The sequence below is a fragment of the Tursiops truncatus genome, chromosome 5, assembly GCF_011762595.2.
Source record: "Tursiops truncatus isolate mTurTru1 chromosome 5, mTurTru1.mat.Y, whole genome shotgun sequence".
Lineage (NCBI taxonomy): Eukaryota > Metazoa > Chordata > Mammalia > Artiodactyla > Delphinidae > Tursiops > Tursiops truncatus.
Window position 1 is genome coordinate 64,964,998 of NC_047038.1, and position 17,654 is coordinate 64,982,651.

Sequence of the window (17,654 nt, forward strand, 5' to 3'; positions counted from 1 at the left end):
CCAACGTATGCAGACCAGGGGTGGAAAGGGGGGTGGGGTGGGACGAATTTGGAGACTGGGATTGACATATATACACCACTATGTATAAAATAGATAACTAATGAGAATCTGCTGTATAGCACAGGGAACTCTACTCAATGCTCTGTGGTGACCTAAATGGGAAGGAAATCCAAAAAAGGGGATATATGTATTCACAAAGCTGATTCACTTCACTGTACAGCAGAAACTAACACAACACTGTAAAGCAACTACACTCCAATTAAAAAAAATTTTTTTAATATGTAATAAAATCAGAGCCCAAAATATAGGTAATCCGTAATTAAGAGAGAAGTAAACTTTTATCTCACTGCTGTACGGATAATGATTATCACTAATAATGATAAGCACTAATATTTATTAAGCTCTTGCTATATGCCAGACACTGTTCTAAGAGCTCTTCAAAGATGCTCTCACTTAATCTTCACAACAGATCTATGCTAAAACCCTACTAGCACCACCATTTTACAGTTGAGAGGCTATGCAAATTGCCTACATGGAACCCAGCTGAGGTTTGAACTCAGGAAGTTGACTCTAGAGCCCATGCTCTCAATGATAAATTAATGCAGCACTGGGTCCACTGTTGCACCACCCAGATTTGATTTTCTCGGTGTATATTCTGCCTTTGTACACTTTAGTAATGAACCTAATTTTGAAATGGCTATTCCACAAGATCCACCCAGTTTCATACTTTGTATCTTCAATTTTATTAAGCCCCAAATTAAACTTAAGTTACCTGTTGGTATAAACTAGGTACGCTGGTAGTATCAGAATGTTGTGTCTTTCCGAAGTTTTCATGAAGCAAACATAAAACACCAGGTGATTAATGGAAAGACTACACACAATCTGACCAACCTATATTTATCTGAGCCATCATGCTTACCTGGGGCCACTGAGGGGACTGCATCTCTGGCAAAACCTGAACAGACTTAAGGTTCCCACTTTCAAGTACCAAAATGATGCAACACTTTCTTTTAGAATCCAGGTCAGAGCATTCTTTTGAACTTTTCTAAATTCCTATGAAACTCAGTAACTCCGCTGATGCTTCCCCACCGCCCCCGGCTTCTAATAACCTCTTGCTTCTCAAAGGACAGACGACATAGGAGGAAAAGGGGAGAAACATATATACATGATTGACTGTGCAAAGAAAGTTACTAACGTGCCAACCTGGGCAATTCAGAAAGAAAGGGAAATAGCAAGTGGTCAGTCTCTGGGCTGGGCAGTGCATTTTATTTTATAAATAGCATTTTATAAAAATATTTTATAACTTGGAAAGCGTGCCCCTAAGGTAGAAATGAGTCTATTTATTTTTCCAGGCTCCCCAAAGCACAGTCTACAATCCAAAGATAACTGGGTCAAGATTTAGTCATACAACATATACACCACTGTGATGAATACTTGCTTAGCACACAGTGAATAAGCAAGTATGTACACTTTGTATATATGTATATATGTAAAATGGTGCTGCATACTAGTATCTTACAAAATACTTGCACTTATTTCTTTTCTTTCAACAATTAGTATTTTGTGTTTATTTTACATATATATATATATAAAAACTCATATATACTATATAAAACATATATAATAATGACTTCACCATTAGAAGTGTTTAATTTAAATTGACTGTGGGACTTCCCTGGCAGTCCAGTGGTTAAGACTCCGCACTCCCAATGCAGGGGGCATGGGTTCGATCCCTGATCGGAGAACTAAGATCCCACATGCCACACAGTGTGGCAAAAAAAAAAAAAAAAGACTGTGATCACTGTGAACACTAACAGTATGTTTCACTGGAAAGATTACCTCAAAAAAAATACCAATGCTGAATAATCAATTATTTTCTTTTACTCGCTAATTTATGTGATCTGTGTGATCATGAAGTAAAGAGGTGTCTTTTCAGTTGGAGTTCACAACTGGCTCTAAGGAAATTCCAAAAGAACTCCCAAATATTATTAATATTCTGAGGCATTGCATTACGCTGAAATAAAGATCCCAAAGTGATGATTTTGAAGGGATGGCTTCTAGCATTTGTAAAAAACTCAGTCTCACAGCTTCAGAGAGTTGGGTCCCAGCTAACACACTTTTTCAAGCACATCTGATTCAAAATGTCTATCCTTAGCTAGCCATTACGGGCCATCACCATACTGCCATCCTTACTCTAAAACTCAAGGTCTTCAAAAGCGACTTTAAGAATGAAAAATGAATGTATCCTCTCAACACGTCAGAAAACTCTAATCCAGTTCACATCACATGCCAAGCCCTGTAATCGGTTCTGTAGAGAAACCCCAGCAGCAAGTAACACCAGGACACTGAGCAAATGAGTGGTGAGCTGAGGGGACCCTGGAAAGGCCCCCTGGAGAGAGTGGCAGTGGACCAAGCCAGTGTACAGGTACAGGTTAAACTTGGTGCTCTTGGGACTTCCCTGGTGGTCCAGTGGTTAAGAATCTGCCTTCCAATGCAGGGAACGCGGGTTCGATCCCTAGTCTGGGAACTAAGATCCCACATGCCGTGGGGCAACTAAGCCCGCACGCCCTGAAGCCCTCACGCCACATCTAGAGAGAAGCCTGCGCACCATAACAAAAGGTCCCGCATGCTGCAACTAAGACCTAATGCAGCCAAATAAATAAATAAAATAAAAAATAAACTTGGTGCTCACCACCAGCCCTTTTTGACACCAGCACTTAGTAAGCGAAGGGGCCAGGGATAGAAATACCCTAAACACTCAGCAGCGAGGGAATCATTAAATAAATCATGGAGCTTAAAGAGGGTGGAACAGCATGCTTAATACTTAAATTCAGCCTGAGGCAGAAAAATGCTATATCCTGATATGAACTGATCTGCAAAATATATACTTTGGTGGAAAAAGCAAAGCATTTATAAAATATGTAATGTGTCATTTTTTTTCTTGTTTTAATTTTTACTGTGGAAATTTTTAAACATACAAAATGAGAGAGAACAGAATAATAAACCCTTATGTACCCACCTTTAACAAGGATCAGCTTATGGGCAAAATCCCATATACTATATTATAGTATAATATATTATACTATAATATTTTAGTATGTATCTCTAAATGGTAAGGACTCTTCAAAAATATCATTATAAAATTTGGGTAAATTTGAATATTTATTATAAATGTGGGTACATGCCTAAAATGGTTTCTGAAAAAAAAAAAAACAACTAAAAAAAAAGTAGTGGTTGTCACTGGAAAAAAGGGGGCCAGAGTGAGGAACCGAGGAGACAGACTTTACTGTTACTTAATACCTTTCAGTAAAATTTAAAATATAGCTACAAAAGGGAGCACAGGGCCTGGAAGAGCAGCAGAAAGGCTGCCACGACGTGAGGAAGACAGTGTGGCCTCAGTGGAGGGCGCTGGACACACGAGGTTGAGTTTGAATGTGAGACACTCAAGGAGCCATTTATATAGATTCAAACACTAGCAGGTGACAGTGTCCATCGGCTACAGGATATGAAGTCTCTAAATGTGAAAAGTAATAGAGAGTTGTGAACTCAGTGACATTACTATACATAATTACGATTCCAATAATGTGCAGATCCAGGCATTTCTGAGATGAAATGGGCTCATCTCAACCTCTCTACTGCCACATCCAGCTACAGGAGGCTGATGAAATCTATCATTTAAAGCACTCTGGTTTTAAAGGGCACTTCAAAACCACTTTTTTTTTGTTTTTTTAAACAAGTTAATGTCTTACTTTCTCCTCTTTTCCCATCTGTAGTCCTTGTAATTTCTCTGCCTTATAGGTGGGTAAAATGTCAGTTCCTTCCCTGGTGGTTCTATCTGTTACATCTGTATCACATTAACAGAGCCCTGGGATCCACCAGAGGCAGGGTTAGGTTAAAGAAATAAGCCTTTGTGAATGCCTGTTTACAGTGAATTCAGACACAATACCGTTCTCCAGTCTTTTAACCTCATGATCAGTAAAACAGGGGCTATGAGAAGATAAGATTAAAAGTAGCTGATTTTTAGGACCCTGTTCATTTCTGTGACAATTTTCACTCCTCTGAAAAATCCAAAGATGTTACAAAATATAGACAAAAGTTAGGAAAGACTGGTCTCAACTAGACTAGCTAAAATCCAAAACTTCTAAATATATGTTAAAAGAAACAGTACTTTCTCACTTTCAAATATCACTTGAACAAGGCTAATAAAATGTTCCCCAGTAAAGGTCAAAAAGGAAATGCCTTTAATGAATAGACTTTCAACTATTTAAACCTTAAACTTTTCATTAGCTTGAGCATAAATAAAGTTTTTTCAGAGAATTTTAAAATACTTGGTTCTCTTTTTCAGTTTATATCTTGCCCCCGGCAAGTGTCTCCCTTTTATTATTTTCCTTAACAAAACCCAGCATTTCTACATAGTATATAGAAATAGTTCACCTAACCACTGGCAGTATAGTTGCTAAACAGGTGATGTTTTACTGTACTTAACACCGGGGAGCTATTTCTTTTACAAAAATGCTTCCCGGGACAAACAACTTATGTATGAATCAAAATGAAACCGCTGAGGAATCTAATGATATTTTCACACAAACTGCCCAATTTTACCCCAAGAGGCTCATGTTCTTCTCTACCTGCAGATGAAAATTTGGGGGAGGGGGTCAGTGTAGAGATTAATTCCATCAATAAGGGAAAACACCAAAAGAAAGTGCCACCGTAGGCTACACCTTTCCCAGGTACCTGTCTCATCTGCAGAGCTGGGGGAGGCACTGTCTTGGGACAGGGTCGTCCAGCTGGACTCCTCGTCACTCGGTGCCAGGTTCTGGATCCGGTGGAGTGCACAGTCAGTTTTGGCCCCCGTTTTAGGGTGATCCTTCTTGGTCTCCGGGCTGGATGATACGGTGGCTATCTGGCCATCTTCAGGGCTGAACTGGGGTCTGTTTGGTTTCTGCAGCAGTAAGTCGCCATTCCCAGCGACGGTGGAGGCCTGGCTCTGGCTTGGCTGGGCCTTCTCTTCCACAGCCCCGTGCTGGTTTCCCAAGTTCTGCTCGAGTTCTCTGGTTGAGGTTTCCAGGTCTGCATAGTAATTCAGGAAGCTCTTGGTTCTTCGGGGCTGGGAGGGTAAAATCTCGCAGCCCGAGGAATCCCGTGGGTGGGGCTCTTTACCCTCTAACTTCTCAGAAGTTATGTTGATGACTGCAGTGGGGCTGACGTTTCTGTTGGGGTCCTGCTGCCCTTGTTCTGCAGCCTTCCGGAGCTGGTTCTCTCCATTTTTCACCAGCTTGATGTTGGCAGAGCCATTTCCCAGCAGGGGCTGTGCAGCCGGATCCGAGAGGCCCATCGCCGCCTGGATGTTAGTCAGTGCATATTTTTTCCTGCATTTGGGGGGTGTGCTGTTCTTGGTTTCTGTGTGTTTTATTTCAGCGTTCAACAATTCATTGTGGGAGGAACGGAGATTAAGGGTGTTTGGTGGTGTGGCTGGGCTATTCCGATTCGTGACGTCTGTCGTTCCGCTGCTGGCCATAAACACTGCCAAAGTGTCTACACCTGAGTCAGCTGGAAAGAAAAAAAGAAAACTGGTCATTAGACGCCTGGCATGATTAAACTACTTAGCATAGAGAGTGAGCAAACATTTCTATACAGAAAATTGAAAGAACCAATGCTTCCGTTGCAGTTTTGTAGAACAGACCCATTTTCCTCTCTCTTTTCAACGTTTGCTCATACATTAAACAGGAGCAAATAAAAGGCTTAATGTGTACACACAAAAGCCAATTTATAGAAAAGCTAGGAGGTCTGAGGGTCCAAATTTTACTTAAAGTAAAAAAGTATCTCTCTTTTGAAATCATATAAAAGCATTTTCTTCCAGCAGCTGGTCTTCGCTTTTTCACAACCTTGCAAATCATCCCCTTTCTAAACATTTACATCACATTTCTATTCTGTCATTCCCTCAGGCAACAAAAAAGTTGCTCAAAAATCCTCTGGGGCTCCAGCTTTCTTAATTAACCTGAAAGGTCACTGTTCAATGAAGCACCATACATCCAAGGTAATTTTTCTTCACCATGTTTAGAAATTGTGTTCTGAACACCAGGAAAAATCAAACCTCCATTAGAGTTTGATAATGTCTTGTGAACATTTCTGACCTGAGCTTACTGTTTGTACTAAACAGAATTTTGGAGAAATGGCTTAATTGCTCAAGAACATACATACTCACATAAAACTATTACTAATAATGTAGCATCGAGCCCTTGGCTAAAGACGTGTTAGACTCCCCAAAGGAGTCTGAATATATTCCACTGAATTAAAACACAGACTCAGCGGTTTGCAGTCACCGCAAGCCCTTGCAGAACTCCTAGGAAATTATCTGACAGTTGCATTTATCTCAAATATTGTTCACACCATCAGTGATTTGTTCCATGCGTCTCTTGCTAGGAAGACAGAAAGGTTTCTCAGACTAGAAGGGAATAAAATTCATCAGCAAGAATTTCTAAGGTTTCAGATTTCTCAGTCTATAAGGAATGACTTCTTTCTTATCTGATCCCTTGCCCTCCAGAGACCTCCGTGGGCTCTACACCAGCAGTAGATGAACCAAAGCACAGCTCCCAACATTCCTGAAATTGTACTATGACAACTCCCTCTTCCTCCACCAGGCAAAACAGAGACCTCCGCAGGGAAGGAAGGTAAGAATGTTCTACTGTTTGGAAGCTTAGAGGTATCCCTTTCCATCATCCGATACTCAGGATGAGCTATTTTAGAAAAGAGTCACCCACTGATTCTAGAGTCTGTGTGCTTCTTGGAAGCTAGGGAAATCTGTACACTCCAGGCAGTGTCCATGTTTACGAAAGAATGACCATATGGCCCACAGAGATAGCTAAGGCTGTAACCCAAAGTGGTTAGACTTTGGGCCCCATTCTTTAGAATTATTATTTATAAGGATTCCTGCTTACCCAGCACCTACTGCACTTGGGCTTCATTGAGAATCTGGTTTGTTTTTCCCTTTTAAACACTATTCTGATGACTAAATTTTAAACAAAAATGTATACTGTTTTGGCTACTACTACCATTTTACAGAAAACATATTTCAATTTATAATTCAACCTCACTCCAGAGCAGCATTTGATATGAAAAGGGTCCATATTGAACCCACATGAAGTTTTCCCTGAGACACACAACCATAACATAGGCACACAAGAGAAAATTACACTTAGACTTCTGGGTATTTAGAGTGACATTATTATAAAAAATCTGGCAATCTGCTGGCTTTTTAGAAGGTATGGCAAAAAAATTGCTATGAGGCTATTTTACGATGTTAGATACTATATCCTAGCAATGTTATTAGGGAGAATTTTTTTTTTTACTCTGCTTATAATTATAAACATTTTAAGAAAGAATACCATCAAAATTTCTTGGTGAGTTAATATTTAAGTGGCTTTTATACCCTGGATGTGACAGATAAAAACTCTGAGCCAACAGAGCTGGAGGAATCAGGCTCCCTGACTTCAGAATATACTACAAAGCTACAGTAATCAAAACAGTATGGTACTGGCACAGAAACAGAAATATAGATCAATGGAACAGGATAGAAAGTCCAGAGATAAACACATGCACCTATGGTCATCTAATCTATGAAAAAGAAGGCAAGAGTATACAGTGGAGAAAAGACAGTCTCTTTAATAAGTGGTGCTGGGAAAAACTGGACAGCTACATGTAAAAGAATAAAATTAGAACACTTTCTAACACCATACACAAAAATAAACTCAAAATGGATGAAATACTTAAGTGTTAAGACTGGATACTATAAAACTCTTAGAGGAAAACATAGGCAGAACACTCTCTCACATAAATCGCAGCAAGATCTTTTTTGATCCACCTCCTAGAGTAATGAAAATAAAAACAAAAATAAACAAATGGGACCTAATGAAACTTCAAAGCTTTTGCACAGCAAAGGAAACCATAAACAAGATGAAAAGACAACCCTCAGAATGGGAGAAAATATTTGCAAACGAAGCAATGGACAAAGGATTAATCTCCAAAATATACAAACAGCTCATGTAGCTCAATATCAAAAAAACAAACAACCCAAACAAAAAATGGGCAGAAGACCTAAATAGACATTTCTCCAAAGAAGACACAGAGATGGCCAAAAAGCACGTGAAAAGATGCTCAACATCACTAATTATTAGAGAAATGCAAATCAAAACTACAGTGAGGTATATCACCTCACACTGGTCAGAATCAAAAAATTCTACAACAATAAATGCTGGAGAGGGTGTGGAGAAAAGGGAACCTTCCTACACACTGGAGAGGGTGTGGAGAAAAGGGAATGTAAATTGGTATAGCCACTATAGAGAACAGTATGAAGATTCCTTAAAAAACTAAAAATAGAGCTACCACATGATCCAGGAATCCCACTCCTGGGGATATATTTCTGGAGAAAACTGTAATTCGAAAATATAGGTACCCCAATGTTCATTGCAGCACTATTTATAATAGCCAGGACATGGAAGCAACCTAAATGTCCATCAACGGAGGAATGGATAAAGAAGAGGTGGTACAAATATACAATGGAATATTACTCAGCCATAAAAAAGTAAAAAAATAATGCCATTTGCAGTGACATGGATGGACCTAGAGATTGTCATACTGAGTGAAGTAAGTCAGACAGAAAATGAAAAGGCAACCTTTGGAATGGGATTTTTAAAAAGGAAAGAAATAGGCACAGAGGGGGACATGATTAAGGTGTCAGATGTGAACAGTGAGGAATGCACTCCAGGATCTGGCCTGAGGAGGGCAGGAGACGGAGCCGGGAAGAGGGTGAAGAGCTAGGGGAAAAGGAAAAGGCCAAGGGGTCAGAGGTCTCTGAAAGGTAAGGGAACAGGTGTGACAGGAACAAGGGATTGCTCCAACCCTAGCTGCATGCACACCTTGGGGAGCTTTTAAAAAGCCCAGAAGCCCAGGCCCCACCCCCTAAGACACTCCCAAATTCTGATTCAATTAGTTTGGGATTGGGCCCGTCAGGGTATTAAAATGAAATGTTCTTTGGGTGATTCTAGTGTGTGGCCAAGGCTGAGACCCACTGCAGTAAGTGAGAGACTTGGAAGAAAAAGATGATACATAAGCATATTAATGATTTCAGAAGCTCTTGGAACACTCTGGTCACACATGTCACGTTCCTTGTACATGCACACATTCTCAGCATCCCTCCCTCCTTCCTGGCAAATTTCTGCTCCACCTTTAAGATTCAGGGTAGATGTCACCTCTTTGGGAAGCCTTCTCTTGCCCCTCTAGACAGATTCCAGGGCTGCTGCTTCTACGCCTTTCATAAATCTATCTCCATTTCTCTATAGCATAACAGCATTTCTCACACTGTTTTATTTTTAACCTATTTGAGTTTATCACTAAGCTGTGACTTCCAGCAACAAGCACAGCGGCCTATCATGCAGTAGGCACTCAGTAAATGTTCGCAGAATAAACTGTTGAATAAAATGAAAAAGACAAGTGTTTCATTAACATCTCAAGAAATGTTTACTTAAAAAGCCTAGGTTAAATTTTTGAGTTTCTTATTAAAGATTGAAAGGAAACCACCATTACTGCCTAAATAGTCAACGGTAAATTCATTTTTCCTTTCCTTGAAAAAGACTAATGCTCTCAGAAAGGGAAAAGGTGATCAGTGGTCAGTTATCTCAGCTTTCCCCCCGTGCACGCAGCATCTGGGCAAGATTTAAAATAAAATCCTTCAATACTGTCTAGACCAATTTATTTTGTTCCTCAGCCTCAGCTCAAGAAAATTCCTGTTCAATTCTGTCATAACTCCCCAAAGAAGAAAAGACTATTTAGAGTCAAATAGCCTTTTTTTTTTGACCCAGAGCAGACTGGTGTACTTCTTTGCCAAACATGATTTCTCACCAGCTGTGATCCCAACAGCTTAAAGTTCTCCGTGCTTTGGTGTGAAGAAAACTGGAGGCCCAGCAGAGGCTCTGGTGCACACAGCACACGTGCTCCTGTCACCCCGTGATCCCCATCACCCAATTCCGGGCCTTCCTCTGTTCCTTATCTCCTCCTGTTTACCATCTGTATCATTAATAACACTGAACAGAAGAGAATTAAGTAGAATGGGAAATAGCAACATAACAGTAATATAACAAATTATGTTGAAAAACAGATGCGCTATGGACGTGGAAATGAAAGGATATAGAATGAAAGATGCTATATTGAGACTCTAATCAAAAGTTGGTGTATTTAAGCTGGTTCCATTTTTCTCTGCCTCACATGATTTTACTATAGTTATAGATCAAAGAAAACTTGGTGTACTACTCCCTATAAACTGGGGAAAGAGGGGAAGTTAAGTCCACTAATGCACGGGCTGGATGCTAACTGAGAATTCATGGCATTGCCATTCTCCCAAATTCCCTGCCTGGAAACCTGGGAATAGCCCTTCATGAGTTTCTTATCCTACCAAATTCTGTCAATTTTACTAGAAAACGTTTCTCCAATAAATTGAGTTCCCCCTTCTCACCATCTTTATGGCTGCTTTCAGGTTCTCACCACTTGAAGTTTCCTCCTATATCTCCCAAGCACAACAGTCTCTCAAACTCCAGTCTACACTGACACAGTTCGTCCTCTGCAATTCTAAAAACAAACGGACGGTGCAATTCTCAGTTTAAAAATTTCTACTGGGGCTTCCCTGGTGGCGCAGTGGTTGAGAGTCTGCCTGCCGATGCAGGGGACACAGGTTCGTGCCCCAGTCCGGGAAGATCCCACATGCCATGGAGCGGCTGGGCCCGGGAGAAAAAAAAAAAAAAATTCTACTGGCTCCCTGTTGTCCAAATTCAGCTCAGTATACAAGGCACTTCAAATTCTCCTCTGCTAGCCTAAATCTACCCTTCCCACCACATCTCCTGTCACTGCACCTCCCCCTCCCATCGTGGTCCCTACATGACAGCAACAGTGAACTTTTCTGAGGATGCTAAGCCTCTTCGCAACTCTTTGCCTCTGCACATAGAATTTGTTTCCTCTGCCCGGGAAGGTCCTTTGCCCTCATCTGCTTTACCCCTGCCCTATTTCCTGCCTGAAAACTCCTATAAATCCTTCAAAACCCAGCTCACATGTCCTCCTTTAGGTCTTCTCTGACTCCTGAACATAATCCTCTGTGCTAGGTGTGTGACATGCAGTTCACATCAGCACTTCTATACTATACTATAATATCAATTGAGAGATCTCTCTCCCCTTCAACACTGCAAGCGCCTTGAGGGCAGTGACTGTTTTGTTCACTTTTTATGACAGTTTTATTGAGATATAATTCACATACCATAAAGTTCACCTTTTTAAAGTATAATTCAGGGGTCTTTGGCATACGCACAGAGTTGTGCATTCATCACTACAACCTAATTGCAGAACGTTTTTATCACCCCAAAAGGAAATCCTGTACTCATTAGCAGTCACTCTCTATTCCTCCCTCCCCTAAGCCCCTGAAAACCACTAACCTACTTTCCGTCTTCATGGGTTTGCCTGTTCTGGACATTTCATATAATCAGACTCATACAATATGTGGTCTCTGTGATTAGCTTCCTTCACTTATGTGTATCCTTAAGGACCATCCATGTTTTAGTATGTGTCACTACTTCATTCCTTTTTATGATCAAATCATATTCTACTGTATGCATCTACCACACTTTGTTTATCTGTTCATCAGTTAACACAGGTATTTGGATTGTTTACACTTTTTAGCTATTATGAATAACGCTGCTATGAACATTTGTGTACAAGTTTTTGTGTGGACATATGTTTTCAATTCTCTTGGATATATACCCAAGAGCGGAACTGCTGATTATAATTCTCCCGTGATGTGCACACGTATATACAGACATACATACCATATGTATACGTGTGTGTGTGTGTGTGTGTGTATAAAACCTTGTGAGGAACTGCTAGACTGTTCTGCAAAGCAGTTGTACCAGTTTACATTCCCACTAGCAATGCATGAAGGTTTTGATTTCTCTACATTCTTGTCAACACTTGCTATTGTCTCTTTTTGATTATAGCTACCCAAACAAGTGTGATTTAATTTTGATTTGCATTCCCCTTTCATGTTTATATTCCAGAGTTTCCAGTTCCTTTTACAAAGCCTGGCACATAAGAGCACTCAATAAATGTTTGGTTCATTAATCGTTCACTCATTTATTAACTAAATATTTTTCACTCATTCATTAACTAAATACTCTCTGAGCATCTATTACATGCCAAGGTCAGGAACACAACCGTGTACAAAATAAGCAAAATGAATGAGGAATGAGCAAGCACATGTCCATGACCCTGAGGGCCTGTCTTCAGTACAAAGGTGGCTCTGCCCCTGGATATCTCGAAGGTGAATGGGACCCATGACTTTGCCATCACCTCCGCATCTATTCATCATGCTGTCTCGAGCATAACTCACAAAGATGCGACATCCATTCAAGAGGCTCCAGAGCTCAGTATACGTTCAGAGCTAAGAGTGTGACGAGAGCTCATATTATTCCTGCTGTCACTCTCCTGCATGCACGATGCACAAACATCTGTTATGACCTGGCACGTATTTCCTTCTTTTCTGGTAAAAGCTTCACAGTTTTTCTTGAGAATCAGCCTCCGTCCACGCTCATTCATTCATTCAACAAATATTTTTTCGTGCCTTACTATGCGACAGATACAGTTCTAACTGCTGAGGAGACAGCAGTGAACAAAACTGACAAAATTAAAATATCTGCTCTCACAGAGGAATTCAGCTCCTGTGTTTCAGGCAGAGATGACGCTACCCCTTATTCACGAGGTCCATGGCCTAGGCCCAGCCAATCAGAGGAGCACATCTCCATGGCTGTGGTGACTGGATCAAGGAAAAGCATATGACCAATCCTAAGCCTTCTGCCAGAATGATCAGAAGAGAAGTGCTCTCTTTTCTCTTTTTCTTGAACTAGACGATTTACAAGCCTAGAGCTTTAAGAGGTCACCATGAAGAGACACCTGTGTACATAAGACCTAACAAACGGGCAGAGAGAGCCAGGAAACAGAGAGAAAGTGAACATGCCCTAATGACACTGGTGGAATCCCTGAAACGAGTCATGCCTGAAACATGAGGCGCCAGGACTTCCAGGGTATTGAAGCCAATAGATTTTCAGCAACTAAAAGAGCTGTAGTTAATATAATGCACAGAGTATTTTTTATGAAGCCTAACTAAAATTAGGTAAGCCAGGGTCACTTTAATTTCATGGCTAACTAACAAAGCTTTCCTCAAACCCTGAGTCGCAAAGATCCCAGCCCTGAGATGTAACCCCGTAACTCAGGTGACATCCTAATACAAACCCATGCTGGAGCCCGGAGTTAAACCTGCCCTCCCCGCTTCTCTTTTCTGAGACCTCTAGCCTCCTGTCAAAGAAAGTTTGTCAGTAATGACAGGAAACTCCTCTCTTCAATAACCTCCTGCTCTCCCTCTGCTCCCTTGGCATGTTTAACAAAATTGGAAATTGACAAACGGGCCGGGGAAGCTCAACGCCTGACCAATTCTTAAATGAGACTTCACATTTTCTTCATTTTTTAAAATTTTTCTGCTATACAACTTTATTTCCACTGAGGAGTTAACAGCAAAACTTCTGCCCTGAGGAATGTTGCCTTTTGAACTAGACCTCAAAGTATCAAGGAAATGAAGTAAACTCAGATTTTTTTTTTCTTTTAGGAAGGAGAGGCAAGATAAAGCTGGTTTCCTGAAATTACTCATGAAAGTAAACTCTCAATGTGACAAAAATGATAAGAACTTCTCTATGAACAAAGGAGGCGAAGGTTATTAGGAGGCAGCTTGGGTCCCTGGGTCAGAGAGATCACAGGATTAGAAACTTAGAAGTTTTTAAACCAGGAGGACAACCTCCCCAGGCTCTAAGATAAAAAGGTGATTTCACCCACTAGGTCTGACCCACCTAAGGGGTTTCCCATGCCCCGTTCAGCTAAACTGCCTGAGGGCTCACTCTGCCCAACATCCCAAGTGGATCTGAGGAAAGTCAAAAAAAAAATGCACCAAACACTTTTCTTCAAGAAACTCAGGGCAGAGACAAAAGGATACATTATTAACAAAACTCCCAATGTCTAAAGTAAGCACAGGGTCTTACGAGGAGAAGGTATTAAGGATGAGGACAGAGGTTTAAGGAAGACTCCCACAAAAGGAACAGCTGAGCTGGGTCTTGAAGGATAGGGTTAGGGTTAGGGTCCACCGGTGGACAAGGAAGAGAAAGGCACTCCAGGTGGGAAATTAACCTAGTATTCCAACATCACACCCAGCAGATGTAGTCACCTTGGGATATTATATGCTTATCCCAAGGATATTTTCTTTGCTCAATTTCTAAGCTGTTTTCATCATTTCATCTTCTTCTAAATGATGTCTTCTGAAGACAACTGTATTTCTTAAATATAGCTCTAGAGTTTTATGGCCACGTTTGATTAACATAGTCAGTGATCAAGCTGGTTTAGGTGAGGAAAAGTAGGTAAGCTAAAGTAACAACACAGATTTTCTTGAAAAACTGATAAGCTGGCCTCAAGTCAATTCCAAAAGAGAAAAAACAAAAAAACATTAGACAATGGCAGTGTCCTTGAAATAGGGTAATTACTATGTCACAGGCTGAGACCTACTCGGAAGGGACTCCCATGTTGAATCTCGAAGGTTCAACAAGAATTTTCCAAGACATATAAGGGTATACATTCTGGCATGTTTGTTTTTTTAAAGGCTCTTTGTAGTCACAGCTCCTAAGAGTTGAAAATGGGCTTGAAAGCAAACCTTATCCCAATTATTGGTCCATACTCTACTTCACTAGCTGCCATTGGATTTTCACGTAAAAAATGGCTGGAATGATACTCTATTGAAATAAAAATACCGTTTTCCTTGTAAAATGTGTTACATCCTATACCAATGCATGATAGTAATAGGTGTTATTAAAAACCACGCTGGGCTTCCCTGGTGGCGCAGTGGTTGAGAGTCCGCCTGCCGATGCAGGGGACACGGGTTTGTGCCCCGCTCCGGGAAGATCCCACATGCCGCGGATGGCCGCTGAGCCTGCACATCCGGAGCCTGTGCTCCGCAACGGGAGAGGCCACAACAGTGAGAGGCCCGCGTACCGCAAAAGAAGAAAAAAAGAAAAAGAAAAAAAACCCACGCTGGATAATGGTTTCATTATCTCTTATATAACTACCAATGAATAAAGCAATTTGAGTAACAACAGTTAAAGTGAATAATTGGTATAACAAAATATAGTGACAATGAGAAATTTCTATAGGTTATTTGATTAGTTCGCCTCTATTTAGAGGAAAACACATCGTTTACATGTTTGCCAGCTTTATTCTTATGTTTCCATGCTGAGTCTATTTTGCAGTGTAATAAAAGACTTTAAATGCTAAAGAATTCCTAGAAGGAATTCTTCTCAACACTTAAAATGTATTCGTCAAAGGACATATGTATTTGCTTTGATTTTGCAAAATTAATATACTTATTCAAATATGGATTTACAAAGAAAATCTACTCCCTGCCCCTAAACCGGCTTCTAAGAATTGCCTCTAAGTTCCTAATTTTCCTGTGTGAACTTAGGTTGGTCACATTGTTTTCAGCTGTCTTTAATAAAAGGATATTTCTGGTCACTCAACTGCCTCTACTTAGCTTAGTGTTTATTTTATTATGTTTTAATTTTAGTTCTCTGTTGAGATGTAACATGCAGTGTTATATAAAGGAGAAAAAGACTTGGACATACTTATTGAGCTTAATTTTAGAATTTCGGGACATTAACATCTATTTGTCCATGGTTTAAATTTACTTACTTAGAAACTCAGAATTTGCGGAGGGGTATGTGCCTTAACAAATATAGAATCTACCTAGATCTATTTGCCACTTACAGTCTTATATTATGTTTAATTCAAAATGTCATTGCAATTGCTTTTTTCTTATTATATTACTATGAGGCTAAGAATTAAATCCCACACCACACTGTATGCAGACTAGCATACATCACAACACAGAGAAAGGGGCATACAATGAAATTAAGTTGGTTTTCTTATTAAGGCCTCAAATTAATCAGCATTAGATCCAGGGAGAATTCTGAATTGGGAGTTCTATTCTAGACAAACCCCGCAATGCCTAAGATGCTGTTTATGCAGACTCACCACCAATGCCTCCTTTGTTCAAATTTAACACTTCACAGGCTATAACATGCAATGCTACATGGCAAAATGTGACAGAATTTTAGTTTTCTGTTATAGTCAACTAAAATGTTTTCACATTATGATATTAGTAGAGTCATGCAATTAATACATGCATGCAGTTAAGTTCAATTACTTCTTCTATCTTATTTTAAAGATCCACCTTTCTAGTACATTAGTGAAAAACAATAAAAAAGCCAAAACATGTTATTATAGTAAATCATAAGTTTAACATCAAAACAATTATCTAGTATATATAGCTGTTAAAGTTTTAATAGTCAACTAGTATGCTGCACTGAAACATGTGAAAGTATATCTGACCTGGAAGTACTTCTGACATGGGTCACTGGACGTCAGCAATGGTGCAGGAAATAGGTTATAATCTGAAATCTGAAAAGAGGAATCATTTGAGAAATTAAAACCCCAAATAACAAAGCATGAAAGGAAAAAAGCATAGCATTGAAAATTCTTCTAAAAGCTGTTAAAAATGTTAAGCAAATCTTGGCAGACAGTGTCCAAATTTGGTTTACTTATAGTTGGCCAAACCACTTTTGACTGAAATTTGAATTCCTGCTTAACCACATTTCCCACAAACATTTCTTGAGATTTTTTTCCATACCAAGTTTAAGTTATCTATCTATCGATCTCAAGTTTCCAATGCCTTTTCTCATTAAGAACACACAATTCAGAAGCCAGTAAAGAAAAAAACTGGTAAATTTAACCACATAAAAATTTAAACCTTCTGTTAAGAAAAAAAAAGAGGCTATAAACACAACAAAGAAAAAAACAAACTGAAAGAAAAATTCATTACAATGAACTCATTTACAAAACAGAATCAGACTCACCGACATGGAAAACAAACTTATGGCTACCAAAGGAGGAAGGTAGGAGGAAGGATAAATCAGGAGTTTGGGATTAACAGATTCACACTACTATATATAAAACAGGTAACCAACAGGGACCTACTGTATAGCAGAGGGAACTATATTCAATATCTTGAAATAACCTATAATGGAATAGAATCTGAAAGAGAATATATATATATATATATACATAAAACTGAATCAATTTTCTGTACACCTGAAACTCAACGTTGTAAATCAACTATACTTCAATTAAAAAAAGAAAAGTTCACACCATAGATGACATAAAAAGGTAAATTCCCTTTATATAGAATGAGTTCTTTGAAATTAAGAAAAATATAAACAAGCCTGTAGGAAAATGAGCAAAGGACAGAAACAAGTCCTAACAACTAACCTCACTCAAAACTGAAGAAAATGCAAATTTAAATAACAATGACTTACTAGTTTTCCTATAGCTAACTGCAAAGATTAATAAGCTTGATAACACATAATCTAAGGCAAGGACACTGGAAATAGGAATTTCCAAATCTTGCTGGTGGGAGTAAAAACTGGTAACACTCTTTGGAGAGCCATTTAGAAATATATGAGCAAATTTAAAAT

General features: G+C 39.5%; 1 protein-coding gene across 18 annotated transcripts in view; it reads right to left on the bottom strand.

Annotated features, from left to right (window-relative positions):
• Window positions 1-17,654, bottom strand: part of APBB2 (amyloid beta precursor protein binding family B member 2) — a 373,668-nt gene that overhangs the window by 181,610 nt on the left and 174,404 nt on the right. For all 18 annotated transcript variants that reach the window (XM_019928274.3, XM_019928275.3, XM_073805179.1 and 15 more), the window contains 2 exons: window positions 16,513-16,581; window positions 4,735-5,550 (listed from right to left, as the gene is read on the bottom strand). In XM_019928274.3, coding sequence (XP_019783833.1) covers window positions 4,735-5,550; window positions 16,513-16,531 — 835 coding nt within the window. In that variant the 5' untranslated portion in view covers window positions 16,532-16,581. The remainder of the gene's footprint in view (window positions 1-4,734; window positions 5,551-16,512; window positions 16,582-17,654) is intronic.